This window comes from Protopterus annectens, chromosome 2.part0 (assembly GCF_019279795.1).
Source record: "Protopterus annectens isolate FY-2018-M chromosome 2.part0, PAN1.0, whole genome shotgun sequence".
Taxonomy (NCBI): Eukaryota; Metazoa; Chordata; order Ceratodontiformes; family Protopteridae; genus Protopterus; species Protopterus annectens.
In genome coordinates this window covers 1,643,863,517-1,643,888,247 of record NC_056728.1, presented here as the reverse complement: position 1 = coordinate 1,643,888,247, position 24,731 = coordinate 1,643,863,517, and the positions used below count along the sequence as shown (strand labels likewise).

Here is a 24,731-nt window from a genome sequence, read left to right as displayed (position 1 = left end):
GAGGCACTCCCTATACAGCTGTGCTCTTGACTGGACTTGTAAAGGAGCTGAGGCCTGTATAACTGCTCACATGAAGTTATAATGGGTTTCACACGTTCTGGCAGCATCTTGTTTGTAAAATGAGTTGCACTGCATCTTAGATACAGCAGTGTTGTGTAGCAGCATTACATTTCCACATCAAAAGTGTAACAGCATAACACTTTTGTTGTGCTGTGTGACTGTACTTGTGCAATATACATCCACTGATGTGACTAACAAAAAGACTGCAAAATATTTAACAGTGGCTACATTTCTAGGCGGTAATTATGCTTTCTGTTGTCTTGTGAAGTATAGAAAATAAAAGTATTTTTTCCTGTTTTTGTAGTTGTTTAATTTGATGACAGCAAAGAAGAGGAGCTATTCTACATTTTAAAATAAAATCCTTGTGTAGCATCTTGGAAGAAATATTAGAAATTAAGACCTTGTGAAATTTTACTGCAGATATAATTTAAGTAGCAACTGCTGAGCATCACCAAAATAGAAGTGAAATTATTGTAGTGCTAGATTAATAAAATACTGTGATAGATTTACTAAAGGAAGGTATAATTTCTTAAATTTGTCTGTCTTGTTAGTCAGTGTATATGTATGTGTGTGTGTGTGTGTGTGTGTGTGTGTGTGTGTGTGTGTGTGTGTCACATGTAAGTTTGTGCTTCTGCCTTCCTGATTATGCCTTGGTACATACATACCTGTTATGCATATGCCTTAGCAAACTTGATTGCAGGCTTAGTATTGAATATACCTATCTTTGACCTAATTCACTATTGTTATTGTTACAGTTAGTAGTTAAACAGAGGCTCATATGTATCTTAGTTATATGAATTTTGAGACAGTGAATACATATTTGAACCAGTGGAGTTATCCTTTCTCTGTGTCTAAAGGTTTAAATTTGGATACACTTAAAAAGCATTTTTTGGAGGTATCTTATTCATCCTTGCGTCCTAGTCTTACAGTAATCACAAACAGCAGACATTCTTTAGTATCGTATTGCTATGATCTTTTTTTTTTTTTTAATAGCCCTGGGCTCCATCATTTCTTTCTTTGGATATTGATGGACGAGTAATAAGAGCGGATTCCTTCTCAAAAATTCTTTCTGCTGGGTAAGATCAAAATGCATGCAAAAAGCTGCACCATGATTAGTTGACATGCATCTTTAACATTCATTTATAAAATGACAAAAAAATGTCTTATTTTATTGACCTGAACATGCCAACTGACAGTGTATTATATTTGTTTTTATGTATCATCAGATTTCATTTTTTTCTGTAACAAAAGCTAAATTAGAGCACTGGGTTAACATAGCACTGTAGTGCAGGTTGCATATTGGAAGTTTTTAATGGCTTTATTAGGGAAAGGATGCTCTAGAGAGGAGAGGAATGAAGGTCATCAGGACTAAGACAGAATATATGTGTGCGTGAATGAGAGGGAGGGCTAGAGGAATGGTGAGGATGTAGGGAGTAGAGATGGTGAAGGTGGATGAGTTTAAATACTTGGGATCAACAGTTCAGAGTAATGGCGAGTGTGGAAGAGAGGTGAAGAAGAGAGTACAGGCAGAGTAGAGTGGGTGGAGAAGAGTGTCAGAAGTGATTTGTGACAGACGAGTACCAGTAAGAGTGAAAGGGAAGGTCTACAAGTGGGTAATGAGACCAGTTATGTAATATGGGTTGAAGACAGTGGCACTGACAAAAAGACAGGAGTCAGAGCTGGACGTGGCAGAGTTAAAGATGTTAAGATTTGCACTGGGTGTGACGAGGATGGACAGGATTAGGAATAAGTGTATTAGAGGGTCAGCCCAAGTTGGACGGTTTAGAGACAAAGCCAGAGAGGCAAGATTACTTTGGTTTGGACGTGCTGAGGAGGGATGCTGGGTATATTGGAAAAGGATGCTAAGGATGGAGATGCCAGGTAAGAGGAACAGAGGAAGGCCTAAGATAAGGTTTATGGATGTGGTGAGAGAGGACATGCAGGTGGTTGGTGTGACAGAGCAAGATGCAGAGTACAGGAAGCAATGGAAACAGATGATCCACTTTGCCAACCGCTAAAGGAAACAGCCAAAAGAAAAAGAAGAGTAGGGAAAGGCATACTTTAGGCTATTGGTTTTGCATTTTAGTACCCATCTAAGGCAAAGAGTAAAATTCTTCCATCCTTCCCTTGTTTGTTGGCACAGTTGGAAGGGGATTACCTGTGTTACCAGTAGTCCATGTTCGACTAGCTACCCCAGTTGTTTTATGGTCAAATGGGGAGACAGTATACCTACTACCTTGTTCTTCCTTGTAGGAAGGGGGTGGCAATGTCATTTCAAGAACAACAACTAATTCTGGCTAGAAGAAAGCTAGCAGAGATGGAGGAATATACTTAGGAAGCTTAGCTGGCATTCTGATGTATGAGAATGTGCATGTCAGTGTATTTTAGCTTATGCTTTGGGAAGGTAGGTTGTTTGGAAAACACTTTTTAGTGCAACATATGATGGCTTCAACCTTCTGTTGCCTGTACCTCTCATCCTTCTCTGTCTCCAATGTCATGCCTTTAATTGGATAAAGAAGTGATATCCCATAATTCTTTTTACAGTTAGAATTAATCTTTAGTAACAAATGTGGCTTTTACTGCTAATCAGCACAAAAGGTTCAACTGGGCCCTGAAAAGACAATCATATTAAAAACAGCAAATTAATTAGAAGTTATTTCCTTGTTATTGTCTTCTTAACTTGTTCCCTTGCGTTTATATTTTATGTTTCCATTATTATTATTATTATTATAACCACATTAGTTAATTTGCATTGTTTAAAAAATAATCTGTCTTTACGTAATTTAATGACGTTATGTTGTCCTATCTCGCCTTCATTCTTACAATGATGGGTTTGGAGCCACTCGGCCAAATACATAGCTGAAAGACTCAAACTTGGCTCATGGCAAGTAGGTATCCGATAATGCAGTGGTGTAATTCCCCCGATCTCGTTTGCCGCTTTACGAGGTTGGATGCTCTCATTTTGGCCGTGGCAAAGTTTTGACAAAATTTCTTTATTTTTCCTGTAATACTGTTCTGTTTTATAATAGATAGCTTAGTATTTAGTTACATCTAAATTCTCATGCCTTTTCTTGCATTATAGTTAAATAGTTATAGTTTTATTCCCTTTGGTACTGCTTTTGGCCATCATTTCGTAGGCCTTAGTGTATCCCTTGTAGTGGTTGTTGTGTCTGTCATAGTTAATTAGTAGCTCGTTTAAGTTAGAGAGCTCTTCACCTGTTTAAGTTATAGGGCTTGTAGTTAATGTGTTGTTTTGTCTGGGAAATAGGGCTGTTTGAGTTAGAGGCCCTATTTTTCTCTCTTGTTGTCTCTCTCCTTCGTGTTTCCCATAGTTTACTACTCAGTTTAGCTTTAGTAGTTCAGTAGTTAAAACTTTCTTGTTGTTTTATTGTGGTCTTATCTTTATCATGTCTAAAGACCCAAAAGAGAGGGAACATAAGCCTTCAGGCTTTAAAAAATGCCAGAATTGTTCACAAAAAATGTCTTTCACAGACGGACATGTAATATGTGTGTATTGCCTTGGAGAATTCATCTACAAGAAGATTGTACATTTTGTCATTCCTTCAGTGCAAGGGTTCTATAAGAAAAGAGAAACAAATTGATCCTTAAAGGGCTCTTAAAGCCAACTTTTGAGGAAGCTATCCACAGTTATTCTTCCTCCTCTTCTTCTCCTTCTTCCAAAAAGGAAAGATCCCAGAAGAGACAATCACCTGCATCATAGGCTCAGTCTGAGCTGCCAGTCAAGTTACCAAAGATTTCTAAGGCCACTACCTCCTCTGCTCCACAGTCCTCGGAGCGGTCAGAGGTTATACTAATTGACAAGTCTGGTTCTTTGGTTCCAAAGTCCTCAGAGCCACAAGATACCTCTTCCCGGAGCCGGCCCATGGATATTTCACCAGTTTCTTCAACATTGAGATCTCCCATTCTGCACAGGTCTCACTCTCCATCCCTATCCTCCAGGTCCACTAGGATTTTATCTGACGACATGGAACGGGTGGTGCACAGACTCTTGAAGTCGCCAGCGCTAACTAAATTATTTTCGGCTCTGACCCATTTGGTCTCTGAGCCTACTGTACCAATTGTACCCACTGTTGTTCCTCCTCCAAGCCAAACTGGACCTTCGGAGCCAGAGTGCTTGGTACCACTTACTGTGGATCTGTCGATTCTGCGACCCCCTTCAGTGTTCACGGAGGGGAATTCTTGGGCCCGATCAACTTTGGTCCAGAGCCTACCCCTCGGAGCGTCGGCCCGGGTTAGCTCGGCTCCTACATCAGCCTCTGGTCTGATCTCACTGGTTCCAGTGTGTTCCTCTGTCTCCTCTGAGCCGAGGGAGTCTTCAGAGCTGGTGGGATCCGCCTTTGAGCTGAGGAGTGTGTTGTCTACCCATACAGCGCCACAGAAGGATACTAGCACTTGTCCCCCTAAGGCACCGGCTACTGTCTCGGCACCACCCATTCCACAGGACAGCAGAGATCCAGAGCCTCAGGATCCCCCATTATCCTTCTGAGGAGCCACCTCAGAAGAGAACTTGCAAGAGGAAGCACGTAGACTCTCCAGATGAGTCCGTCACTTCAGACACTGACCTCGAGAAGTTTGAAGGGTCCCCACGGTCGTCCTCTGATATCTCATTTGTAGATATTCTAGAGATCCTGAAGCAGAGAGGGGACTGGCAGGCCACCACCCCTTCTGAGGATGAGTCGGTATACCTGAAGGCTTTTGGGTCTCAACCTTCAGCCTCCTGGGTGTCGCCGCCTTTCAGTGAACTAATGGATCTGGTTAGTCAAAAGGCGTGGGAGTCACCTGACACAATGGAGCCAGTCCCTCGGAGGCCCAACAAGTTCTTGTCAGCTCCTTCGGGAAAGGATTTCCTCACTAAGGGGGTGCCTGTAGATGCTATGGTGGTGGCAGCAGCCACCAACTTTCAGAGGCATCCTCATCTGTTCATCTTCCGAATAAAGACTCTCAAATGATGGACAGATACAGGAAGCGTGTCTTTTCGTGAGCGACTTTTTCATTCAGATCCCTAAACTATCTGTCTCACTTTACAAGGCTACAAAGAGATCTCCTGAAAGGGCTAGGAGATACTCCGCAAGGTACATTAGCTACGGGGGTGAATGAGAAGGTCTCCTCCCAGCTGTCCACCTTGAATTCCATTGTCAACTCCTCCATGAGGCTGATATCCTATGCAACTGATGGAGCGAGCAGGGCAGCGGGTTCCGGAGTTTCCCTTGGAGACACTCCTGGATGCTCTTGTGCAATTTTGTGGAGCCCTTTAAGTCTACTTTTACTAATGCCCCTTTTGATGATTCCTCACTCTTTGGACCCAAAGTAAAAGACACTCTCACCCAATGCGAGCAGGAAGGAAAAACTCTGTCTGCCGTTGGAGTACATTTTTCCGTACCTTCAAGACCTTATCCTAAAGGTCAGAAGAGTGGGAAAATGTGGTTCAAACGATCCCAGAGAGTTACGTACGGTGTGATTTCTTCCCCAGGGGCAGAGGGGGGGAGGTAACAACAGTAGACACCACCCCAGAGGCAGAGGGGGCCCGCAAAACCAGGGTGACAGTGGTTCCTTTCGCGGACGCCTTTAATCAGCGCTCCTGAAAGGAAGCCCGACTGCTCTACTCTGGAGGCAGTCCGGGGACGTTTATCCATGTACCCAGAAGCCTGGAAAAGTATCACAAGAGACAAATGGGTGCTAAAAATAATATCAAGAGGATACTCCATTCCATTCTCCAATCCTGTCCCGCAGACCAGAACAATCCAAGATGTTCCACCCAATGTAAGGAAGCAAGCAACTATAGAGATTCAAAAGTTGCTGCACAAAAGAGTCATCCAAGACATCCCCGCAGACCAAATAGGATTCAGAACTTACTTAAGATTCTTTTTGGTGCCAAAAAGAACAGTGGACTGGAGACCCATATTAGACCTAAGCAAATTAAACAAATCTGTCAAGAACTCAAAAGTTCAGAATGGTGACACGGCAGTCTATACTTCCCTTTTTAGGGAAAGACTATTGGATGTGCTCTATAGACCTTCAAGATGCTTACTGCCACATAAAAATGGACAGGACATCGAGAAGGTACTTACGCTTCCGGCTGGGAGCCAGTCACTATCAGTTTCAAGCCCTGCCCTTTGGTCTCACTACACCCCCAGAGTGTTCACCAAATGCATGGCAGTAGTCACGGCTCACCTGAGACGTCAAGGATTCCGAGTGTTTCCCTATCTAGATGACTGGCTCCTATCTGCCACCACCAAGCATCTACTCCAACAAGCCTGGGATCTAACATTGGATGTTTGCACTCAGTTGGGTATTACAGTCAGCTTTCAAAAATCTGCCTTGTTGCCCTGTCAGCATATTACATTTATAGGCGCAGACCTAGACACCACTTCTATGGTAGCATGTCTTCCAGCAGAAAGAGTTATAGCACTCAGACAACAGATACTTTATCTTCTTCCCAAGACCAAGATGAAAGCAAAGATAATTCTAAGATTACTAGGGACAATGGCTTCCACGATAACTCTGGTTCCTCTTGCCAGAATGCACATGAGGATCCTTCAATGGCTATTGTTCTCCCAATGGTCACTTCAGGAGCTTCCTATGTCTCACCCGATCAGGATAATGGAATCATGCAAAAATTACTTAAGATGGTGGATACACTCCAGTCATGTGACCATAGGGAGACCCTTTGTTCCACAACAACCCATAGCTACGGTGACCACGGACGCTTCCCAGATTGGGGGGGGGGCATTATCTGGGGAGAACAGTCCAAGGTACATGGCAAGAAAACGAGGCTCACTTGCATATAAATGTCCTAGAGATGAGAGCAGTGCTTCTTGTGTTGAAAGCACTTCACGACTCTCTCCCTCTAGGAACAATTGCAATAGAGTCAGACAATATGTCTGTGGTTTGGTACATAAACAAGCAGGGGAGAACCATATCTTACCCCCTTTGTCGCAAGGCCCTAAGAGTGCCGCAATGGGCAGTTTATTCCCAGCGCTTTCTAATAGCAATGCACATTCTGGGGAAGTCCAACGTGATAGCAGACAAGCTGAGCAGGGCAATTTTAATGCCTCATGAGTGGTCGCTCAATCAGAATGTAGCGGAAATGATTTTCCAAACATGGCATCTGCCTTGCTGTGATCTTTTTGCCACTCACATGAATGCCAAGTGCAGCAACTACTTTACCCTAATTCCTCCTCCGGGGGAGATACCCAGAGAGACGCACTTGCTCATGATTGGCCCTCGGGACTTCTGTATGCCTTTCCTCTGTTTCCTGTCATATCCAGAGTCATTCAGAAAGCACAGTCCTTGGGAAGCAGGATGATTCTCATTGCTCCTTACTGGCCTCGTCAAGTTTGGTTTCCCTTTCCTTTGGCCTCATCTTCAGGAGAAGCCTTGGACTCTGGACCCAGTTCCAGACCTGCTGACACATATGTCAGGTGCGCTGCATCCTTCTCTCCACACCCTCAACTTGACAGCTTGGCTGCTCCACTTCCCAATTTAGTCAGGCTTCACAATTTCACTCCTACAGTTAAACATATCTTAATGTCCTCTCATAAAGCTTCCACTAGAAAACTGTATTCTAGCAAATGGAAGAGGTTTTCCCTTTGGGCTCAACACAGGAACATTGACCCTTTTTCTGCACCCATCCATTCTATTTTGGAATTTTTGGCATAACTCTTTCAACAAGGTTCAGCTGCAGAAACGATCAGAGTACAGCTCGCTGCTATCTCAAATTTCCACATTGGTGATTCTGTCTCAAACTTAATGTTACACAGGTTGTGTACAGCCTTCTTGAAAGGTGCCTCCTTCTTAAGACCTCCCTTTAAGGAACCCCTTTCTCCTTGGGATTGCAACTTTGTTTTGTGTCACCTGACGTTACCACCTTTTGAGCCCTCATCTTCAGACCTCAAGTTCCTTTCCTGGAAGACCATTTTTTTCTGGTGGCTATAACATCTGCTAGAAGAGTATCAGAGTTGCAAGCTCTTTCTTTCAAACCGCCATATTTGATATTTCATAAAGATAGGGTATCCTTGCGAGCTAATCCATCATTGTTACCCAAAGTCTCTTCTTCCACTAACATAAATCAGTCTATTGAGCTTCCAGTGTTCTTTCCTAGTCACAGCAACAAGGCAGAATACAAATTACATCAACTAGACTTGCATAGACAACTCAGATTCTATTTGCATAGCACCAAAGATTTTAGAAAATCTGACCAGTTATTCGTATCCTCCTTTGATGCAAAAAAGGGTAGCTCAGTTTCTAAAACTACTCTTTCCAATTCGCTCTCAAACTGCATTACGTTCATCTATACTTCAAATAACAGAGATTTACCATTCAAAGTGAAGGCTCATTCCACTAGAGCAATGGCTACGTCTTCTGCTTTTCAAGCCAGAATTCCTATGGTTAATATTGGTGCATTAGCTATTTGGACCACTCCTCATACTTTTATCACACATTACAAAGTGGATTTGGCCTCCAGGGATAGGGCCTCCTTTGATTCCACGGTGCTTAAAGGTGTACTCTTGAGAGCCATCCAGGGAAAAGGTGCTAGGGACACTGTCCCATCATTGTAAGAATGATGGTGAGATAGGACAACATAACATAAAGAAGTTATGTACTCACCATAACGTTCCATGTTTGTTGTCCATCTCGCCGTTCATTCTTATGAACCCTCCCTCCTTCCCCCTGCCAAAGACTCCTTGTGGACCCGGTGGATGTTTTTACTACCTTCAGGAGTTCTTTGTTTCCCCTTCTGTTGGGGATATTATATATTTGTATATATGTATATAGTTTTACATTTCATTCAGTAGTAGCAGCACACAAGATCTGGGGAGTTACACCACTGCATTGTGGGATACCTACTCGCCACAAGCCATGTTTGAGTCTTTCAGCAATGTATTCAACCGAGTTGGAGCCGAGAATCTGCTCCGAACCCATCATTTTAAGAATGAACGGCAAAATAAACAACAAATATGGAACGTTATGGTGAGTACATAACTTTTTTTTATTTTCACCTGAAGGGTTCTGTTAATCTTCCGTTCCTCGCCTTGTCCTTTGTTTTGAGACCCATTTCTTCAAAATGATGTCAAGGAAGGAACAAAAGGCCTTTTGCTATATTTGTTGTAAGAGTACGTACACACTTCTGGTGTTTGCAGGCTTTCTGAAAGTGTCTCTACATATTCCTGAGGGATTTCTTTTAAAATAGTCAGACATGTATCTGAGGCTTGTGTGAACATATTTCTGTGTCCAGGTTTTAAAATTTGAATACTCTTATTTATACAATATGCAGTGCAATTTTGTGATGTCTTGCTGCATTTTTTGTTACTGTAGGATATTGACATTTGATCTTTTCGCTGTTATACATGTATTTTGAGTTATTGTTGTAACAAAGCTGAATAAATGGACATCAACTGGGTATAACAGCCCTGTGTTTCTTATGTTTAATCAAACACTCTGCTTGTGCTGTGCTGATGATCATTTGCCTTTTATTTCTTGGGTAGCGAGGGAATTTTTGTTTTGAGCATTCAGGTTTATTTGAGGCAAAACTACAGAAAAACATATAAAGTGGCACACAAACTGATAAAACAGCATATAAAAGATGAGTTTATAATAGAAATACAAAGAGTATAAATTAAGTAGAATAACTTTATCTTTATTATGGAACAGTTTGATTTATTGGGTTAGAATACAAATGGGCTTGTTGATAATAAATAGAAGGTACTGACCTATATTTACAATTGTAATGCACAAGTATTAATGCCAAAGGAAACACCTAAATAGTAAAGAAAGTCAAACGTTTGTTAAAAAAAGTGGAGTTTCTTTCTTGCATATAAGGAGAGTGAATGAACAGGCAGGGAAGTTTTGTACTGGGGAGTGGTTGTTGGCGAGGTGTAAGAATGACACTGGCTGCACTATATATTCCACCATAAGTAGAGAAACAAGGTACAAAAGAATGTCATGGAAGAAGTTCTAGACATTGGTTAAGTATGTTTGGTAGTAGCAGGAGACTGTAGCACTATAGGAAACAAGGATGTTTTGCTTGGAGGGCCACGGTATCATAGAATACCATCCGTGAGTGTACTCAGGAATATAGATTCAGGTATTTCGCCTCATTGTTATATTAAAATGAAACAGAATGAAGTTGAATGTACACATTTTTAGTTAAATATGGTTATTAAGTAATATTAGCTGAATGACACATATGGAAAAATACTGAATCATGGTCCAAACCATGAAAACAGACTATGCACCTATACAAATTAAGTTCCGTAAGCAAGCAAAAGTATATTGTGATAAACATTAACATTTTCTAGTATTCATTTTGAAAATGTTATTAGAGATGAACTTAAGCAGTAAAAACATTACTGTGAGTAGAGACAATTTTAAACTAAAGATTTAAAATTCGGTCAGTATGAAAGCAAATGAGATATGGAATAGGGGTCACCGTAGGTATATAGAAGGCTTAAAAATTTAAGGAATTGTAGAAGCAAAAAAGAGTGCTAGAAACAGAACAGGTGGAAGAGTAGTTGTTAGAATGTCTATCTAAGAAAAAGTACAGTTGTGTAAGTAAACTTACCATAACAGTAAATGTTTGAATGATAGGTGCTGCAGTAGCGTTAACTTGTATGTTATGTCTTGCATAGGTTCTAACAACCCAGCAGTTTCCAGAGCTTCAGGGCACTTTCCATGTACCCAAACTGTCAGTCATCTTGAACTGAACTGACTAAAAAGACAGGTTTGGGCTTCAAGCCCTTCAGAGCTTTCATGCCAACAGAGAGATGGAGGTTGTGCCCTGGAAGGGACAATGTTATGAACAACAAAAGGTAAATGTCCACACTCTGGCATAAACAACATACCAAAAAAACAAGGGGAATGTAGGGATGGTGCCGCTACATCAGCAGTAATCATTCAGACATCTAATATACAACTGTACTACGTTCACCATATTGATCACTGCTTCTGTTAGCTATATGGGTAGATTACCCTAGCTTATTACTTTTGGGAGGTGGAAGGAGAAGGATCCAGGACCCCTGGAGAATGGTCTAAGCAAAGCCTGATGTAGACCTAGAGAAGGAATCAAGCATGTAGTCCTTTGTAAAAGTATGACCAGAGGACCAAGTGCTGCTTCTAGAATATTTCTATAATGCAGTCCTTTCCAAAAAGCCGTAGATGAAGCCACGATGCTGGTAGAGTGGGCCATGACCCTTCCTGGAATAGTTTTGTTGTGGTGAGTATAACAAAAAGTAATAACCTTAGGCAACCATTTGGAAATAGTCAGTTTTGTGGCAGGTTGTCCCTTCTTGGTTTCACAAGAAATTTACAGTTGATCCAAAGATCTGAAAAATGTAGTTCTGTCAAGACAGCACCTGAGTTATCTGTGAACATCCATGTTATGCAGTATTTGTTCTTCCTCATTTTTAGGTTCTGGAAAGAAAACAGGGAGATGGAATAGTGTGGCATAAAGTAAACTTTGATACCACTTTATGCACAAAAGAAAGATTAGTTCTGAAAGAAATGTTTCTTTGGAAAATGACATAGTGCTGACTCACCAGAAGAGCTAGCAACTCAGATAATCCTCTTGCAGAAGTCAGAGCAGTCAATGAAACTGTTTTCCATGTTTAGAACCTCATTGGACAGATTAGCTGGTTCAGATGGATCAAGTGTTAACTTCTCTAACACAAAATTAACATTCTAAGGAGAGGCCATTGGTTTTCTTGGAGGCATCTTATGCAAAGAAAACCCTTTAAAAACATTTGATATGGGACTGCATCGAAAGAGAAGGATCCATGGGCAGACATGCTGAAATGGCTGATAAATTAACCTTGATAGAGGAATAAGAAGGCTATAGGTAGTAACTCATACAAATATTGTAAAACGGGAAGAACTAGCTCTGAATGGGTACTGGCTTATATAGAATCAGAAAAACAAGTTTTACAGCAGCAAGGCCTATAGCCCAATCAGGAAAACCCACAATAAGCTTTCAGCCAGCAGCCCCCAACTCAGATAGGTTTGCTAGAGCAGACTTCTGCCACAAGACTGCAGTCAGAAAACTCTCTTAATATAAAAATGGAAAACCACACAATCAAGATACTAGAGTCCTGTAAAACTAGCAGACACAACTACTACAGCAGCAGTGGAGACAGTTCAGTTTTGAAATGTTACTGAAGTGCATGAAATGTAACAAAAATATGATTCTTAAGAAATACTGTAAAAATAATCAGCAGGAGTAAAAAATTATACTCATTTCCGTTCGTTTAGTAGTGGATGGCTTTAGATGCAGCAGATTCTATAACTCTCAGGCGAAATGGCCAAAGCAAGAGCAGCTCTGAGGAGTGCAGCATCCCCCTTTTGCTGAACTGTAGTGTCAGCAATCAGTCTACCTACCTACCTGTTGTGAGCATACAGCCCACAGCTTTCTGCACCAAAGGCGATTATACTACTTGTTGTGACCCTGCACAATATCTGTGGAAGGAGTAAAAAAGCATACATGGGCATTCCAGTCCAAGGAAAAAGAAAATGGCATCTGTCTTCCAACCCTTCTTGCATGGAGTCCTGCAGCAGAATCTTGCCAGGCGATTGTTCAGAGAGGAGCAGATAGGTTTGTTTCAGGAACTTCCTTCAGCTGGATCAAATCTTGGAAGACCCCTGATCCAGTTTCCATTTGTGATGATCTGACCTTGTCCTTCTCAGCTTGTGTGCCACACAGTTTTGCTCTGAAGGAATGTAGGATATCTGTAGAGTGAGATTGTACTGTGAAGCTGTGTCTGTAGCTGACATGGCTAGTCTACAAATGGGGTGTGACCTTGCTTGTTGATTTATCACGACTGTAATAACTTGAAGAGTCCCCAGGGACCAATGATGAGAGTTGGTTGCCTTGACTATCTCTTTTATCTGCTTGATTCTATCTTTGGTGTCTCACACACCTTGCTGTTTTATCACTCCTGAAACTGCTCCCTAAGCAAATGCCAAATCATCTTTGGTGACTGACTGCTTTGGAACAAAGAAGGAAAAGAGGAGACCTAGATTTAGGGATATTTGCTGTCTCCCTTCAGTTCTGATAAATCCCAGCACTGGAATTTGAAAATAAAGTGTGTTGGTTCTGGTACCAAAGAGACATCCGATACCATTCTATCTTTCTTATATGGAGTCTTGCTAAGAGTATCATGAGAGTCTTAGATGCCACAAGGCCCAAAATCCTGAAGTATTATCTCACAGTGACTGAAATGTTCTTCATGTTTCACTGTTGCAGTCATTACATTTGGGTAATCTGCTGGCAGGTTGCCCTCAGTCGGCCTGAATAACAAAGTCTTGGGTCCTGCATCGGTTGCTGTCTCCTCTTCCATGACGTCAGGTCGTCAGGGGTATAAAACATGCAGCCAACGCCATTTTATTCAGTCTTTCTTGCCGCGCGGTGCCGAAAGCAGAAGCAGTTCGCAAGTGTCGGTCGGCCGACTCCTGAAATTTTCGCATTTGAGTTTCAGAACCAAGGTCTTCAACTTAAGCTAAGTACCCCGTTGGGGAAACTTTTTCTTGCTCCTTACCGATGTCAGTAAAAGTTAATAATTGCATTACTTGTGGGAAGCAAATACCTCATAAGGATTTTCATTGGTACTGTATTCCTTGCCTAGGCCCAGATCATATCGTGCCTTGCTGTTGGTTTTATGCTAGATTTAACCAATGCACTATTAAGAGTCTGTATATTTTTGCTTCAGAATATTTTGGATCCAGATTTAATTACCCTAAAATGTCATCGGTTAGCAATCCGACTATCGGAGTTCACAAAAAACGCAAAGAAAAAGAGACAGACTGTCGAGGTCCAAAACCGACGAAGCTTCTGCTAAGCCAGTCGCCGGTTTGCCGGTACTCAGTGAGGTGCTTTCGCAGCCCCTGATACCCGCTACTTTTGAGTCGCAGGCCTCTACCGAGACCCATGCGGAGTCCGGTATACCGCGAGATTCTCAGAGTATTGAACCCGCAGATGTCTCTCCCTTAGATGGGTCCAGAGCCGCTGAGCAGGCACCGGCTTCTGAGGGTGTTTTCAGGCCTCAACATTTTTATATAAAACCGACGCCAGCTTCAAAAACAAGATCAAAAGCATCTTCTAAGTCTAAAAAACTGACGCATGAGCCACGTGCTCAGGCCCCTATGCCTAAAAGACAGATGATCAAAATGGCTGAGGACTTAAATACCTTGATTAGGGGTTCCCAACCCCTCCCCTGCTAAGAGACCTAGGCAAGACACTGATTATGAATCTTCAGATCAGGTTTCCATTTCTTCTGACTCCTCTTCTGATCAGGAATTTTCAATACCACCCTATGAGGATTCAGATGCAGAAGAATCCATCCCATCTGCATCTCCTCCTGAGGATTATTCTTTTGGAGAAACTTTGCATACTTTAAGGGAACATTTTCATTGGGAGAGTCAGGATTTCTCTGAATCAAAAAATAGGCTTAGGGATTTCCTTCTTCCTCCTCAGCATAGGCCTTTGGCTGTACCTCCTGTATTAGACATTGTTGATGATGTGTTTTCGGAATCAAGCATGGCTCCTGATTCCCTACCTCCAGCTCCTAGTAAGCCAGACAGATATTACAGGGTTCCTGACTCCCACAAATTTCTATTCAAAAATCCTGCTGCTGATCCTGAAACTATCTCACAGGGTCCCAAAGGTGTAAAGGCCTCTAGAGCCAAAAATCCTGCCCCCTCTGATAGAGATTCCAGGGTGCTGGATAGATGGGGAAACCAGGTTTATATGTCTGCAACCTTGGCAATTAGGGCCTTAAACTGAAAGGTCCATATGCTTAAATATCAACAGCATGTTATGGGCTTATTGAAACAGAAAATTATGTCGATTTCTGATTGTGTGGAAAATAAAGAATTACAGGAATTATTGCATGCAGCAGAACAGGTTGGAAAGCATACTTTGCAATGTGGTTTTGATTCCTTGGAGGCCTCTTGCAGGGCCGTAGTTACTGGATCTGTGATTAGAAGGCATGCCTGGCTCAAGGAGCAAAATCTGCCTGATCATGTTAAAGCTAAATTCTTGGATGCCCCTTTACAGCATGATACTGTGTTTGGTAATAAGGCAGAAGAGGTTTTAAAGAAAATGGAAGACAAAGCTAAATCTACGCAAACTGTAAAAGATGTCTTAGAAGTGCAGCCACCCAGATTCAGTAAGCACTGGCCTACTAAAAAATGGTCCTTTCCTGTGTCCAACAGAGCCTCTCAAGGCAAATCCAGGTGCTCAAAAGGCTCTAGATACCAATCACAGGATTCTTACAGGTCAAAGCAATGGGGTGCCTCCACCTCCAAATCTGGAGAAAACAAAGCACAACCCTACAGTAAGCAGTCTCAATGACTTCCCTCTACCATCACCAAGCACTTATCTTTTGGCAGCCCCCTTGGGGGGAAAATTAGCAGTCTCAATGACTTCCCTCTACCATCACCAAGCACTTATCTTTTGGCAGGCCCCTTGGGGGGAAAATTAGCACTTCATGCTCAAAACTGGCAGTTAATTACCCAGGATAAGTGGGTATTAAACATAGTATCCCAGGGGTACAGATTTAATTTCCATACTTTGCCAATTCCAAACGGTTGGCCAGATCAGCCACAAAATCAATGGGCAGAGGCTCAGAAACAAGTTACGTCCCTCATGGATATGGGGGCTATTCAACCAGTACCAGAACAGGAAAAAGGACAAGGTTTTTATTCAAGACTGTTCCTGGTACCCAGGAAAGACAATGCCTGGCGTTCAGTACTGGACTTACCAATTTTGAACACGTTCCTGGACATTCCAAAATTCAAAATGATGACTTTACAACAGCTACTGCCTATGCTGGGCAGGAACACTTGGTTAGTGACTCTAGACTTAAAAGAGGCATACCTGCATATCCCAATAAGAGAATCGTGCAGAAGATACCTCCGCTTCAAGGCAGGTTTTATTCATTACCAATTTTCTGCACTGCCCTTTGGCTTATCTACTGCACCCAGGGTCTTTACAAAGTGCCTGGCACCAGTAATTGCATTTTGCAGACAAAGAAGCATACAAATTTATCCTTACCTGGACGACTGTCTCATTCAAGCAGAGAACAAGGACATTCTTCTTCAACATCTGGCATTTATAAAAAGGCTTCTAACATGCCTAGGGTACACATTAAACAAAAAGAAATCACAACTTGTACCCTCTCAAAAAATTACATTCCTGGGTGCAAGCTTGAATACAACTGCCCAGATGGCTTACCTTACGCCAGACAAACAAAGGCAACGGACTATATACTTCAAACAGATGGCAACAAAAACTCAGTTATCTGCAAGACCAATTCTGTAGGCTTTGTGGGTTCATGGCATCCTGCATTCTACTAATTCCATATGCAAGACTGCATATGAGGAAACTTCAATGGTACCTAAAAAGTTTATGGAATCAGCATTGTTACAGTCTGGAAACAATGATTCCTCTCATTCCCTGCCTACAATAGGAGTTTCTTTGGTGGGCAGAGACATGTCACCAAAACAGGGGATTGTCATTCACTCTACCCCCTGCCACCCAAACCCTAACTACAGACTCATCAGACTATGCTTGGGGGGCCCACCTGGCGGGGAGATGCATTCAGGGCATATGGCGCCCAAAACAAATGCATCTGTATATCAACCAGAAAGAGATGCTAGCTGTTCAGAATGCCCTGACAGCCTTCAAAGACTTACTTCATCCAGGACAACTACTGATAAAGACGGACAACACCACAGTTATGTGATACATAAACAAGCAGGAGGCTACGCATTCCCCTTTGCAGACTAGCCATGGCATTGTGGAACACGGCCTTGATTTACCAAGTACATCTTCGAGCTCAATTCCTGCCAGGAAAACAAAATACTCTGGCAGACGACCTAAGCAGAAATCTTATGGACCCGCACGAGTGGAAACTGGATCCACAAATCCTCAGCATGGTAACACAGAAATGGGGGAGCCCAGACATAGATCTGTTTGCCTCTCCCCAAAATTATCAACTGGACAAATTCTGCACAAGGACTTATCACAGACAAGCATGGAAAGTGGATGCCTTTCTCCCTCTGCCTCTTCTCTCCAAGGTCTTACTAAAGGTCAGACAGGAAAAACCAAAAATGATCCTAATTGCTCCGGACTGGCCTCGCCAGCACTGGTACCCAATTCTAAGGAATATGTCTCAACTCCCTCCTTGGTACTTGCCTCAAATACCTCATCTACTGTCTCAGCAGAACAATCAAATTCTGCACACTCAGCTCCAAACTCTGAACCTTGCAGCATGGCTGATCATGTAATTATTCAAACAACACCTCTCAGTAAATCTGTGATGGATGTCATTTTGGAAGCCAGAAGGCCTAGTACTAGAAAATCTTATGCTGATAAATGGAAGAGATTCTGTGCTTGGAACCAAGCACAAGGAATGGACACAGCAAAACCAAATATACCTCAGATTTTACAATACTTGACTGAGATGCTTGACAACGGCCTATCTTTTTATACAGTAAAAATCCATATCTTTGCCATCTCGACTCATTACAACACGGAGCCTCCCATCTTTTCTCATCCTCTGCTAAAACAGTATCTTAGAAGGGCCAAAGATTTAAGGCCTCCCAGAAGATCACAAACTCCTGCATGGGACCTCAATTTTGTGCTGGAAAAACTCACCCTGCCTCCTTTTGAACCAGCTGCTACTTGCGGATATAAAGTTTTTATCTTGGAAAACAGCTTTCCTTTTGGCAACCACTTCAGCAAGAACAGTTTCAGAACTACAGGCTCTCATGGATGTGGAGCCTTTTATTACATTTTACCCGGACAGGGTGTCCCTCAGGACCAATCCTTCCTTTATGCCTAAGGTGGTATCCAGTGTGGCTCTTAACCAAACTATTCACCTGCCAACATTTTACCCAAATCCGCAGAACAAGGGGAGCTGATTCTGCATTCATTGGACGTACACAGACAACTAAGATTCTACTTAAACAGGACCAAATCTCTAAGAAGGTCTGAGCAACTACTGGTGGCATTGGCTTCAGGATCAGCAGGGAAGGCTATATCAAAGCAGACTATTTCTATGTGGGTAAGCCCCTGCATTCGTTTCTGCTACTTGCATCATGGTAAACCTGTGCCCAAGGGAATCAGGTCACCTTCCACCAGGGCTGCCTCTACCTCAGCAGCCTTTCTCAGAGGAGTTCCAACCAAAGACATTTTAGAAGCTGCTACTTGGAGCTCTGTTCATACCTTCACAAAGCATTATCATTTGCCTCTCTTCTCTAAATCCAGGGCAGGCTTTGCCACTGCAGTTCTGCAGGGCCTTATAGCCGCTCCTAATGCTATTTAGTTTCATCCTCCCATCCATAGCTTTGGGATTCTACCCAAATGTGTAATGACTGCAACAGTGAAACACGAAGAACATAATACAGTTGTATACACTTACCATAAATGTAGATTTTCGAGTGTATTCACTGTTGCAGTCCGGGTTGCCCACCCGCCATCCCCCTTTTCTATAACTTCTCTTTTCTTCACTATATTCTAAAGCCCTTGTGGTGTATTTGCTTTTAGATGAAGGTAAAGTTTATGTTGCTAAAAGTGCATTTACATATATTGCTGTTTTTATATAGATATATATATATATATATATATATATATATATATATATATATATATATATTTGCTCCCCATTTGGGGGGCACCTGACATCTGGGGCAAGAAAAACTGAATAAAATGGCATCGGCTGCATGTTTTATACCCCTGACGACCTGACGTCATGGAAGAGGAGACAGCAACCGACGCAGGATGCAAGACTTTGTTATTCAGGCCGACTGAGGGCAACCTGCCAGCAGATTACCCAAATGTAATGACTGCAACAGTGAATACACTCGAACATCTACATTTATGGTAAGTGTACACAACTGTACGTTCTGAGTGGAAAACTTTAGAAATAGATATAGATGTAGCTCTATTTTTTTCTGTGGAAGAAAAGTTCTTTGAATAGAAGTGTGAAGCTGGCACCTCAGAAACACAATCCTGTGTGAAGGAGTAAAAAAAAAAGACTTGAATGTTCCCTTGGAAAGTGAGAGATTTGGAACTGTATGAGGAAGCTGTACTTGAAAATGGGCAGATAGAACATAAAGATTTTCTACCGTGTCAAAGATTAATTGAAATAATTCTTAAAAACAATAACATGTTTTTTCAATGGTGAATTTTTTCAGCAAATTCAGGGAGTGGCTATGGGGGCTGCTTGTGCCTCCACATATGCCAATATGGTCCTAGCAGCCTGGGAGGAAAAATGTATACATTATTCAGAATACCAGAGCTGCTGGATAGTGTATAAAAGATTTTTGGATGACATCTGTATATTGTGGACAGCTTCTTTGGACAAACTCCATGATTTCATTGCATATATTGGGAATTCCACACATTTTCTAAAATTTACTCATATTTTTCACAACACCCTGAATTATCTAGACATTACTATACAGAAATGGAATAATAAGTTTAAGTCCAAAATTTACAGGAAAGACACCTTCTCCAAATCATACCTACATTTCACCAGTGCCCATCCTTAACATCAGAAAAGAGGTATTATAAAAGGGCAGTACGTAAGATGTAGCAGAATGACATCGGAGGATGATGACTTTGAAACTGAATGTTCTTTTCTGGGCAAACTGTTTGAGGAAAGAGGATATGCAGATGCCTGAATACAAGAAGTGTACAAAGAAGTTCTGGAGGGGAGAAATTCAAAGCCATATCAGGAGAGAATATTTTTTCCACAACACTACTGGAATAAATACTGGTGAAGTGAGTGATTACATGAAGGTGTTTATTATGGAATACAATGGACATAGCAAGAATGTCAAATCTATAGTAGAAAGAGAGTGGAATAGGTTTATAGCCCTCACAGATTTAAAGGAAATAAAGAAAGAACCTTTGAATACTGTGTACAGGAAAGGAAGGAACTTAACAGAAATATTAGAAACATGATAAAAATGCTGTTATTACCAACCAGGGAAGGAAGAAGGGAACATTTAAGTGTGGAAAGTGTTCACAATGTTCATTTATTTCCCATAAGGAATCCATTTTTGTAAAGAGCAGAAAAAATGTTTGGAAGGGAAGAAATATTATAATTGTAACTCGGCAGGGCTAGTATATGTAGCAGCTTGCGACCTACGTGGTTCATTTTACATAGGTAAAACTGAAAGACAACTCAGAAGGAGAATTTACGAACACAAGTATGATATTCAGAACAATGCTCCCTTCAAGCACACTAAAACATGTGTTAAAGAAAAAAATTCCTTCTTTGTCCTAGAGGATGTACAGAGGAATGAGAGGGGTGGGACTTGGGGAAACACAAATTAAGTATAAAGATCTGTGGTGGCAGGTAACTTTACAAGCCAATAAATATCCTGGCTTAAATGAGAACATCTCTATTAAGCCACTGCTAAAAATTAGAGCTGCCAAGTTAATAGCTAAAAGGGTGTATTTTTTAACATCTCTTGACTGTCTTTCCTGAAAGTGTAATTTTCACTACTTCCACCAGATGGAGCCCTCATTGTTTTACTATATCACTACACACACACACACACACACACACACACACACATATATATATATATATATATATATATATATATATATATATATATATATTTATAGACACACACACATTCGTTTTTTTATTATTTTACTTTTTTGTTCATATTCATACAATATTATTATATTTGTTGTTCTTGGCGACCAATTTAAACTGATGGTTTTAAGCTGCAGGTTATTATGCTTGTGATCAAATTGACATCAGGTCAAAGTTCGTTGTGCAAAAGGAAGTTAATTTACTAATTTTAATCTGAATATTGTTCTCATTGGACAAAAGTTAATTGGCAGGGTTTATAATGAGTACTTTTCATTGTGAAATGTTTTTACATCCGAGAAGTTCAGTGAAACGAAAACGCAGTGTGATTTTAAAGCTTTTATGTATCTGTTCTTTGGTGCTGTTACAGTTATTGCCTAGTGGAATAAAGCTGGATTTTTTTACTAATCACTGCCTGATTCTCCTTCAGCTGCCTTTCATTGGTCAAAGTGAGAGATACCTGATACTTTGAAAAAGAATGCAAAAATAAGCAAGTAGTCTAAATATAGAAAAATGTGGGTACCCTATAGCCTGCAGTGAGCTGTAACTAGAGCAGGATACTGTGTGAACACTCCTGGTGCACTGGGTAGTCCATAGAGTAAGACAGAGAACAGATAATGGAAAATTTGGAAAAGAGGCACCGAAAAATCTTAGATTCCTTGTATCGATTTACACCTTTCAGCACACTCACTAAATCTTTGTTCAAAGGAAAGTGTAAAATCTCATTTTTCACATCCTCTGGGAGGTTCTGAGGACACAGCCAGGCAAATCTCCTCAAAATAATACCAGTGGGCATAGACCTGGAAGAAGTATCAACTGAGTCGTAACACATACACTACAGACAATGAGTAGTAACTAGTACAGTGGAAGAAACTAAATTACTTAAATCAGATTTTTCTTCACAAGAAGAATTGCAGATAAGTCATTCCCCATACTTTTACTTGTTTGTGTCTTTCGGCTTTTCCCGGTTAGGGGTCGCCACAGCGGAACTCCAGTCCGCTAATGATTGGCAGTAGATTTTTACGTGCTGGCTTGCCAGGCCTAACGCACAACCTTCAATGAAGGAACACCCATTCACGCATGTCACCACACAGAAGACGCTCTGAGAATCAAACGGGCAACGTCTAACTGTGAGGCGACAACGCTACTGCAGCACCACCACCACAGTGTATATATTCCCCATACTTTTACAATTAGAATAAATTTTAAAACCTGACAATTCAAAATTCTAAAAATCAGAGTTGCAGAAGCAAACATTTTGTTCCCCTACTTATCAATAATCTTCCCATCATTATCAAAAAGAGTAGGCTTGGAATATGTTTAACTAATGCTATAGGGGCTGTGCCAGATTTTGTAGAGTGTATAAAAAAATTAGACTGAGGAACTTTATACCTTCTACCTGCCTTCTTAGGGGCAGCAGGCTGACTGTTAGGAAGAGTGACACACACCCTCCTGAGCTAACAGAACTGGAGGAATTGGTGAGGGTTCTGGAAATTTGTTTAACAGCTCACAATATTTTATGAGGGACTGAGAAACCTCAGTGTTCTCCCAGTAAAAGTACTGGCACATTCTGGAAATAGTCTCAGAGAAAGAGAAACCCCCAGTGAGCTGTCCTCTTGAGTCTGAATCAGAAAACTAAGGAGAAAACCGTGTATCTGTTCCTTCATTTTTCTTTACATATTCAGACTCTTGAATCCCTTCAGGTAAAGAGGCATCTCTCTCTATTTTACCATAAACTACCTTATAAGAAGGATCAATATCTTGCATTAAACCATGTGCCAGACCTAGTAAAGTACTTGAGAAGGAGTAGATACATGTTTAATATTTGGTTCCTTTTTTACAGGAGAAATGGGGCCAGCACTGTTATTAATGGCAGCCTTAGCTTCCCCAGAAATGGGTGCAACATTTTGACAAATCAGGGAAATCTTCCCTGTTCCCTCTCTCAGAGACAAGAGTGGCTCTCCCTTGCCCACCAAGGGGACCCCACAGCCACAGAAGACGTGGCTAACCCCTGGTCCATAGTGGCTGTAGGTGCTACTCCAGAGCGATAGGGATAAAAGATGACTGGTCTGAGTAACAAGGTATGGACACAGCAGATTCATTCACCTCCAGCTGTGGCAAATTGATAGTCATGTGTGGTGGCAAAGGCTGTTTTCTTACCTTTTCTTTGGGGAGTGGTAGTTTGTTCCATGGTTAAGGTGAAAATGGTGCCACTTTCCCAGGGATAACAAGCTGCAAATGCCAGTACAAATTAAGTCTTTAAAAGTCACTTTTTCACATAAAATACTGTAGAACATAGTTTAAAATATTTTGTTCACTCCAAAAAGTAAAATAAATACAATTTCTCCGCAAAATGTGATTTTCAGTTAGTGTAAACAACTTGTAAACTGACATGAAAACAATGCATTTCCATTTAAATGTACAGTTAATTCTTGTAACAGTCCATTAAAACACAGATGCGTAGCTTATTCCTAACAAGAAGGTACAATAAAACAAGCAAATTCTTATTTATGTGGAAGGTTTTCCCCAAAAGGAACTTATCTGCCCAGCAAAGGAACAGCACCAGCCAACCGTCAATCCTCAAAAGCCCACAGAGGAGAGCCCTCATCAGTGGCAGGAAAGCTTTAAAGGAATTGATGCCAAAGTATGTCTTTAGTCAGCTCAGCTCCAGCTGACTGATGCTTTGGGTGCGTAGAAGGTGCCCTGAAGCTTTGTAAGTGGATGGTTATGTGCTATGCAGGATATAGCCTGTTCAGCTAAAGCTACTGCTGCAGTGATCAATATGATGAGCATCTTAGAAAACGTGAATGAACGTAGAACAATGCTTTTAAAATAACAATAACCCTAGAACAGCCAAGGTGTTTGCATGGTGTCTAAGGCAACAAAAGGTATAAAGTATGATAACTAAAATCAGGAATCAAGAGAATGGTAGATGGATCCAGGAGCAATTAGGAATGTAATGGTGAATTAGTAAAATACACTATATGAACAAGATATTGAGATTGAGAGTAAAGATGGTAACATTTATTAGGCAATTAGAGTTTCATCAGTTATCAGAAATAGAAAAACGAATATTAACATCAGAAATAAAGGAAACTGAAATTAAAGAAGCAATGAGAAACTTGAATACAGAGACCCTCCTAACAGTGATGGAATTCCAATAGATGTGTAGTAAAAAGAAGCAGGAGATAATACAAGTCTGGCCAAAACTTGTTAGCGATATTTTTCTTGGGAGGATTTGTCTTTGACTTAAGAAAGTAACAGTAATGGTGCTTATACCATGGGAGGGGAAAGACCCCGTTGATCCAGGGCCACACAAACCTAATTTGATTCTGAATCATGACTGCAAAGTGTGCATGATGGTGCTGGCAAAAAGAATATAAAGACGATGTCAAGAATAATAGACCTGGATCAGTCTAGGTTTACAGACGGTAGGCAAACATTTGACAAAACATTATGATTCAGAAAGATGCAGTGAGCTAGTTAATAGGTGTGATTGCTGAAAAAAGCATTTGCAGTGTAAATGGGATATTTGTGAATAAATCCCTTTGGAAATATGGGTTTCCAGAAATTGGACTGCATTAATATCTACAGAGGAGCCCAAACTCAGGAGAAGTGTGGGGTGAGCTGTCTGAAGTGATTAGCCCTACAGGATGAACTATGCAGTATTATCAACCTTCACCATTACTCTTTGATTTGTATTTAGAGCCATTAACTAGGGAATAAGACAATCAAATATAACTGGATATAAATAGAGAAATGCTAACAAGAGAATAATCCTTTTCGCAGATGAGATAATGTTACTAGTATAAAAATTATATTTGATAGGCTGAACTATTGTAATTCTATAACAGGATATAAAATAAATGAAGCAAAAACAAAGGTTACAATAATTAACTGTGCCCCAACACGACTTAGTACAGATCTTCCCATTTTTTTGTGGGATCATAGCTGGATAAGATACCTGGGAATTTTGCTGAAATGTGATGTGGAACAGGCAGCTAATGAAATGTGGGAAGAAATTACTCAAAAGGTTGTAAGTAACTT

General features: G+C 41.1%; 1 protein-coding gene across 1 annotated transcript in view; it reads left to right on the top strand.

Moving 5' to 3' along the window:
• Nucleotides 1-24,731, top strand: part of LOC122792864 (kynurenine/alpha-aminoadipate aminotransferase, mitochondrial-like) — an 808,921-nt gene that overhangs the window by 434,449 nt on the left and 349,741 nt on the right. The window contains exon 6 of the mRNA XM_044060423.1: nucleotides 1,054-1,136. Coding sequence (XP_043916358.1) covers nucleotides 1,054-1,136 — 83 coding nt within the window. The remainder of the gene's footprint in view (nucleotides 1-1,053; nucleotides 1,137-24,731) is intronic.